This window comes from Lepidochelys kempii, chromosome 23, assembly GCF_965140285.1.
Source record: "Lepidochelys kempii isolate rLepKem1 chromosome 23, rLepKem1.hap1, whole genome shotgun sequence".
NCBI lineage: Eukaryota > Metazoa > Chordata > Testudines > Cheloniidae > Lepidochelys > Lepidochelys kempii.
The window spans coordinates 14,606,294-14,612,926 of NC_136402.1; the positions used below are offsets into that span (position 1 = coordinate 14,606,294).

At 60.7% G+C, this 6,633-nt stretch overlaps 1 protein-coding gene across 1 annotated transcript; it reads left to right on the forward strand.

Moving 5' to 3' along the window:
• The first annotated feature begins 2,441 nt into the window (after positions 1-2,441).
• LOC144929735 (germ cell-specific gene 1-like protein) lies at positions 2,442-6,424 on the forward strand. Its single transcript, XM_078850195.1, has 5 exons — positions 2,442-2,761; positions 3,178-3,225; positions 3,640-3,792; positions 4,191-4,302; positions 5,956-6,424. The coding sequence occupies exons 1-5, from the start codon at positions 2,452-2,454 to the stop codon at positions 6,281-6,283; spliced, it is 951 nt and encodes a 316-aa protein (XP_078706321.1). The 5' UTR covers positions 2,442-2,451; the 3' UTR covers positions 6,284-6,424.
• The last annotated feature ends 209 nt before the right edge of the window (positions 6,425-6,633 follow it).

Below are 6,633 nucleotides of genomic sequence, written 5' to 3' on the forward strand. Positions count from 1 at the left end.
ATCTATCTATCTCCATTCACCCCCTCTATCTATCTATCTATCTATCTATCTATCTATCTATCTATCTATCTATCTATCTATCTATCTATCCCCACACACCCCACTATCTATTTATCCCCATTCACCCCCTATCTATCTATCTATCTATCTATCTATCTATCTATCTATCTATCTATCTATCTATCTATCTATCCCCACACACCCCACTATTTATCCCCATTCACCCCCCTATCTATCTATCTATCTATCTATCTATCTATCTATCTATCTATCTCCATTCACCCCCTCTATCTATCTATCTATCTATCTATCTATCTATCTATCCCCACACACCCCACTATTTATCCCCATTCACCCCTCTATCTATCTATCTATCTATCTATCTATCTATCTATCTATCTATCTATCTATCTATCTCCATTCACCCCCTCTATCTATCTATCTATCTATCTATCTATCCCCACACACCCCACTATTTATCCCCATTCACCCCCCTATCTATCTATCTATCTATCTATCTATCTATCTATCTATCTATCTATCTCCATTCACCCCCTCTATCTATCTATCTATCTATCTATCTATCTATCTATCTATCTATCTATCCCCACACACCCCACTATTTATCCCCATTCACCCCCCTATCTATCTATCTATCTATCTATCTATCTATCTATCTATCTATCTATCTATCTATCCCCATTCACCCCCCTATCTATCTATCGCCACACACCCCCTCTATCTATCTATCCCCATTCACCCCATCTATCTATCCCTCCACCCCTACACTTCTCTCCCTCTCTCTACCCCCCCGTTGAGACACCCCCTCTATCTATCTATCTATCTATCTATCTATCTATCTATCTATCTATCTATCTATCTATCTATCCCTCACCTCTACATTTCTCTCCCTCTCTCTTACCCCCCCCCCCCGCTGACCCCTCCAGCTGTGCGGGGCTGAGGGGATCAAGCTGAGTATCAGACTCCCCCCCCCCCGGTCCCATTGATTAGATGCTAATCCACAGCCCTCAGCACCAGGGCGCCTTTGCGCTAATGAAGAGCTTTTCAATCAGCGCGCGGCTTCCCCCCCAACCCGCCCCGCGGCTCGGGCCCGGGGGAAGCGTTTCCCCCAGCCCGGCAGGCACAGGGGCCGTTCGGGGGGCTCACGGGACACAAGGGGCAGAAGACCCCGGATTTCATGAAGCCAGCCAGACTCAAGGCTGTGTCCTGTGAGTCTGGATCCCAGCGGAGGCGGGTCCGGTTTGAGACTGTTCCAATCCACGGAGCAATTCATCGCGGAGCCGCTTTTCCTTTGCATCCCCCAAGCTCAATAGCCAACATCACCTGGTCGAAGAGCCGCATCGGTTTTATTCAGCGACGCAAAATCCACCCCCTGCCGCCTCCCCAGCCCCGATCCCTGGGTTGAACAGCTGAGGTGAGCCGGATCTCAGAAACTGCTGGAGTTTTATTCCTTTGAAGGGAAAGGCCCAGCTCAAAGTGTCTTCAAAACAGACACTTTTGAGTCGCACTCCCTGATACACTCCCCAGATTGAGGACTCAGTCTGGGTTTTTTTTCGTTTGTCGGACAGTCACTGCATTTCAGATTCTCCTTGCAATTTTCTTCTTTGGGCTCCACCCAAGTAACTCAGCACCCATCTAAAGCTCTCGCTGGCCCGGGTCTTCGCCGCTGATCCTGGCCCTGTGGCGGCGAATCGATCCAGTCAATCTCAGATTTTTTGGAGGTGGCCCAAACGCGGCTTCGTTTGCCGCCCCAATCTCCGCAACCGCTTGAGGATTCTGGAGTTTGTTCTTTTGAGCCAGCGCCGGTCCGAAGACGGTGTGACGCCCGGTCGGCGGGCGGGCAGGATCGAACCGGCCACCGCTGGAGCTAAATGCACGAGCCTCGGCTGCAGGAGCTAAAAGCCAACTGCTTGTATAGGAGACGCGTTAATCTCAGTGCCACTGGACGGGACACAGCGTCACACCCAGGAGGTGTGCGGGTCACAAGGGCCCCAAGGTGCCTCCAACCCCGAACGGAGCAGCCGAGATCTTTTGCCCAGGAAAGCAGCGGGTTGCGGGGGGGGTGGGGGGGAGCAGGAAGCTACATAATTCTCCGCAGCTTTGCAGGGAAGACAGAGACCCAGCACTGGATTAGCGCGGAGAAAAGATTTTGATTCCTGCCTCCAAGACGGGCTGGAAGCTAAGAGTGGATTAAACGATCAATCCGCAGAGCGTGGAGTGTCGTCCTGGCCCATCCAATTCGGGGAGGGAGGGAGGGAGGGAAGGGGCCATATGGGAGCCGAAATCGCCGTCTGGAGTCCAAGAAACTTTCTCTCCCAGAGAGACTGAAGCCTTGGCAGCGAGTGGGAGGAAAAGGCGGGGGGGTGGGGGGAGACAGACATTAGGAAGGGAGCTGCCGGCCTGTGGCGACGGAGGCCGGGGCTCAGGACGATGATCAAGCTGAGCCGGAAGACGCGCTCGCTGCTGGCTCTGGCCTTGAACTCGCTGGCCCTCTGCTTGGCCGTGTCGGCCTTCGCCACCAGCTACTGGTGCGAGGGGACGCACAAGGTGGTCAAGCCGCCCTGCCTGTCGGCCATCAGGGAGGGCAACTGTGTGCCCGTCGGGGCCAATGAGACGGAGGCCGGGAACGCCACCCTGGACCCCAACGTGGTGCAGTACATCTGGGAGACGGGCGAGGACAAGTACGCCTTCCGCTACTTCCACACCGGCTTCTGGCTCTCCTGCGAGGAGCACCACGGAGGTAGGGACAGCCCCCGTGTCCCACCCCAGAGTTGGTCGCATCTCGGTGCCAGGCGAGGGGTTCCCTTATACCCAACCCCTGCACCCCACCCCAGAGGGGCCGCATCAGCACTGGGCAAGGGATCCCTGTGTACCCAGCCCCTGGGCCCCACCCCAGAGGTGGTTGCATCTTAGTAATGGGCGAGGGGTCCCTGTATATACAGCCCCTGGGCCCCACCCTAGAGGGGCCGCATCAGCACTGGGCAAGGGATGCCCGTATACCCAGCCCCTGCACCCCACCCCAGAGGTGGCCACGTCTCAGCCCACGGCCAAGGTAAACCCAATAAACATTTGGGGGGGAGGGTTGGACTGTGCCCCCTCCGTCCCGCTGACCTCACACTCTGTCCTTTTCTCTCTCCCTCATCCTCCCGCCCCCAGACGAGATCTGTCGCAGTTTCATAGAGCTGCCCCCTGAGTCGGAGAAAGGTGAGCAGCCGGACAGATGGACAAATTTGGGGCGGGACTTTCCCCCAGCTCAGCAGCTCCCCCATGGGCACCCCCAGGATGGGGGCTCCAGCTGGCAGACACCCCCCACCAACACACCCACCCAGCAGCCCCCCCCACCGACACGCAGCCCCAGCAGCCCCCCCCAACGACACGCACACCCAGCAGTCCCCCGACACCCCCCCCAGCGGTCCCCCTGACACACCCACCGAGCGGCCCCCCCCACCGACACGCACACCCAGCAGCCCCCCCCCACCGACACGCACACCCAGCGGCCCCCAACACACCCACCCAGCAGCCCCCCTCCCCGACTGGGCAGAGTGGGGCTGGGAGGCAGGCGGGGGGGCAGGCCGGGGCGGGATGGGGGGGCCGTGCTGACTATGGGGTGCCCCCCAGGGGTGCTGTGGCTGTCGGTGGCGTCGGAGTTCCTGTACATCGCCCTGCTCAGCGTCGGCTTCGTGCTCATGGGCCTGGACGCCACCTGCTACGCGGACTTCATCGCCGGGCTCAAGATTAACGCCTTCGCCGCGGTGATCACCGTGCTGTCGGGTACCGGCCCCCCTCTGCCCCCCCAGGCCTGTCTGCCCCCCGCCTGCCCCCGGTCCCCCTCTGCCCCCTGCCTGCCCCCCAACGCCTTTGCTGCGGTGATCACTGTTCACTGTTGGGTACTGGCCCCTGGCCTTCTGGCCCCCCGGCCCCCTGCCTGCCCCCCACCTGCCCTCCCAGCCCCCCAACGCCTTAGCCGTGGTGATCACCATGCTGTCGGGTACCGAGCTCCCCCTTCAGCTCCCGCAGCCTCCCGCCCTCTACGTTCATCACTGTGCTGCTGGGTGCCACCCCACCCAAACCCCCATGGCCCCCCGACATCACCCCCATTAACCCCATCAGTGCCACTGCCCTCCCTGATCCCCCCAGCTGCCCCTGCTCACTGGGCTCTCTGTCCCCAGGCCTCCTGGGCATGGTGGCCCATATGATGTACATGACGGTCTTCCAGGTGGCCGTCAACCTGGGGCCCAAGGACTGGAGGCCCCAGACCTGGTTCTACGGCTGGTCCTTCGGGTGAGTGACCCCAGGGACATGGCGCCTTTCCCCTCTAGGGGGCACCGGCTCTCATCCAGCCCCCAAGTGCCCTGCTGCTCCCCCTGTTCTGGGGACGCACGATGGAGTCCTTCCTGGCCCTTTGGAAGAGCCCCGGAGATGCTGGACTGGCGTGTGCACGGCTGGGGAGGGGCGGGCCTGGGGGATGGATGGACTGAGGGACAGAGGGATGTGGAGCGGCTGGGCATAAGGGTGGGTGGGACATACATGGGTGGATGAGAGGGTGACTAGCTGGCTGGCTGGGGAAGGGAATGGCGGAACAGCTGCTGGGTGGGAAGATCGCTGAGCGGTGGATGGTGGGTGGGTGTGGGTGGGCGAGTAGATAGCTGAGTGGTGGATGGATGGATAGGGGAGTAGATAGCTGGGTGGGTGAGTGGATAGACGGGTGGGTGGGCGGGTGGGTAAGTCAGTGCGTGGACAGATGGATGGGTGGGTAGGTAGCTGGCTGGGTGGACAGATGGGTGGGTGGGTGGATGGATGGATGGGTGGATAGGTAGGTCAGTGGGTGGATGGTTGGGTGGGTAGGTAGGTCAGTGGGTGGACGGATGCGTGGGTGGGTGGATGGATGGATGGGTGGGTAGGTAGGTCAGTGGGTGGATAGATGGATGGGTGGGTAGGTAGCTGGCTGGCTGGGTGGGTGGGTAGGTAGCTGGCTGGCTGGCTGGGTGGGTAGGTAGCTGGCTGGGTGAACGGATAGGTGTGTGGGTGAATACGTAGGTAGGTCAGTGCGTGGATGGGTGGGTGGGTGGGTAGGTAGGTCAGTGGGTGGATGGATGGATGGGTGGGTAGGTTGGTCAGTGGGTGGACGGATGCGTGGGTGGGTGGATGGATGGATGGGTGGGTAGGTAGGTCAGTGGGTGGATGGGTGAGTGGATGGATGGATGGGTGGGTAGGTAGGTCAGTGGGTGGATAGATGGATGGGTGGGTAGGTAGCTGGCTGGCTGGGTGGGTGGGTAGGTAGCTGGCTGGCTGGGTGGGTGGGTAGGTAGCTGGCTGGGTGAACGGATAGGTGTGTGGGTGAATACGTAGGTAGGTCAGTGCGTGGATGGGTGGGTGGGTGGGTAGGTAGGTCAGTGGGTGGATGGATGGATGGGTGGGTAGGTTGGTCAGTGGGTGGACGGATGCGTGGGTGGGTGGATGGATGGATGGGTGGGTAGGTAGGTCAGTGGGTGGATGGGTGAGTGGATGGATGGATGGGTGGGTAGGTAGGTCAGTGGGTGGATAGATGGATGGGTGGGTAGGTAGCTGGCTGGCTGGGTGGGTGGGTAGGTAGCTGGCTGGGTGAACGGATAGGTGTGTGGGTGAATACGTAGGTAGGTCAGTGCGTGGATGGGTGGGTGGGTGGGAAGGTAGGTCAATGGGTGGGTGGATGGATGGGTGGGTAGGTAGGTCAGTGGGTGGGTGGGTGGGTAGGTAGCTGGGTGGGTTGGTGGATGGACGGACAGATGGAAGTTATGTGGAGAGGGCAGCGGGTACCTGGGTGTAGGGAAGAGGCTGGGGGTGGGTGGGAAGAGGTGGGGAGCACAGGGCTGGGTATTTGGGGAGAGTGGGGGGCTGTGGCTGGGGCTTACCGCTCCCTGGCCCGATCCCCCCTTCTTCCCCGCCCACCCGCAGCATGGCCTGGCTCTCGTTCACGCTCTGCATGTCGGCCTCGGTGCTGACCCTCAACACCTACACCAAGACCCTGCTGGAGTTCCAGTACCAGCGCCGGACCCGCGAGCAGCAGAGCCAGCGGGGGCCGCGCTCGCCCGGCCTGGCGCCCGACCTCGAGCGCTTCCTGTGGGACAAGTACGTCTTCAGCGTCAGCGGCTCGCTGGGCTTCTCCCCTGGCCGCGCCCGCCCCGCCACTGGGGGGTGCACGGGCCGTGGCGGGGGCTACGCCGGCCTGGCCGGGGAGCGCTGCGGGGATGCCGGCGACCCAGACGATGGCGAGCCCTGCTAGGGAGTGGGGGGGGAATCGACCGTCCCTGGCCCCCCTTATCTCCACAGTCCTACTCTCCCCCCACAATCAAACCTCCCTTCCCAGATCCCTTCCCCCATTCATGTCCCTTTCCCCTCCCCCTCCCCAATCCATGTCCCTTTCCCCTCCCCCCTGCCACAATTCCCTCCCCAATGGGGATGCCGGGCAGTGCAGGCTGGGGCAGCCCCAGGGTCCCTCTGAGGTCAGACCCCCTAGTGGGGACACTGGGCAGTGCAGGCTGGGGCAGCCCCAGGGTCCCTCTGAGGTCAGACCCCCTAGTGGGGACGCTGGGCAGTGCAGGCTGGGGCAGCCCCAGGGTCCCTCTGAGGTCA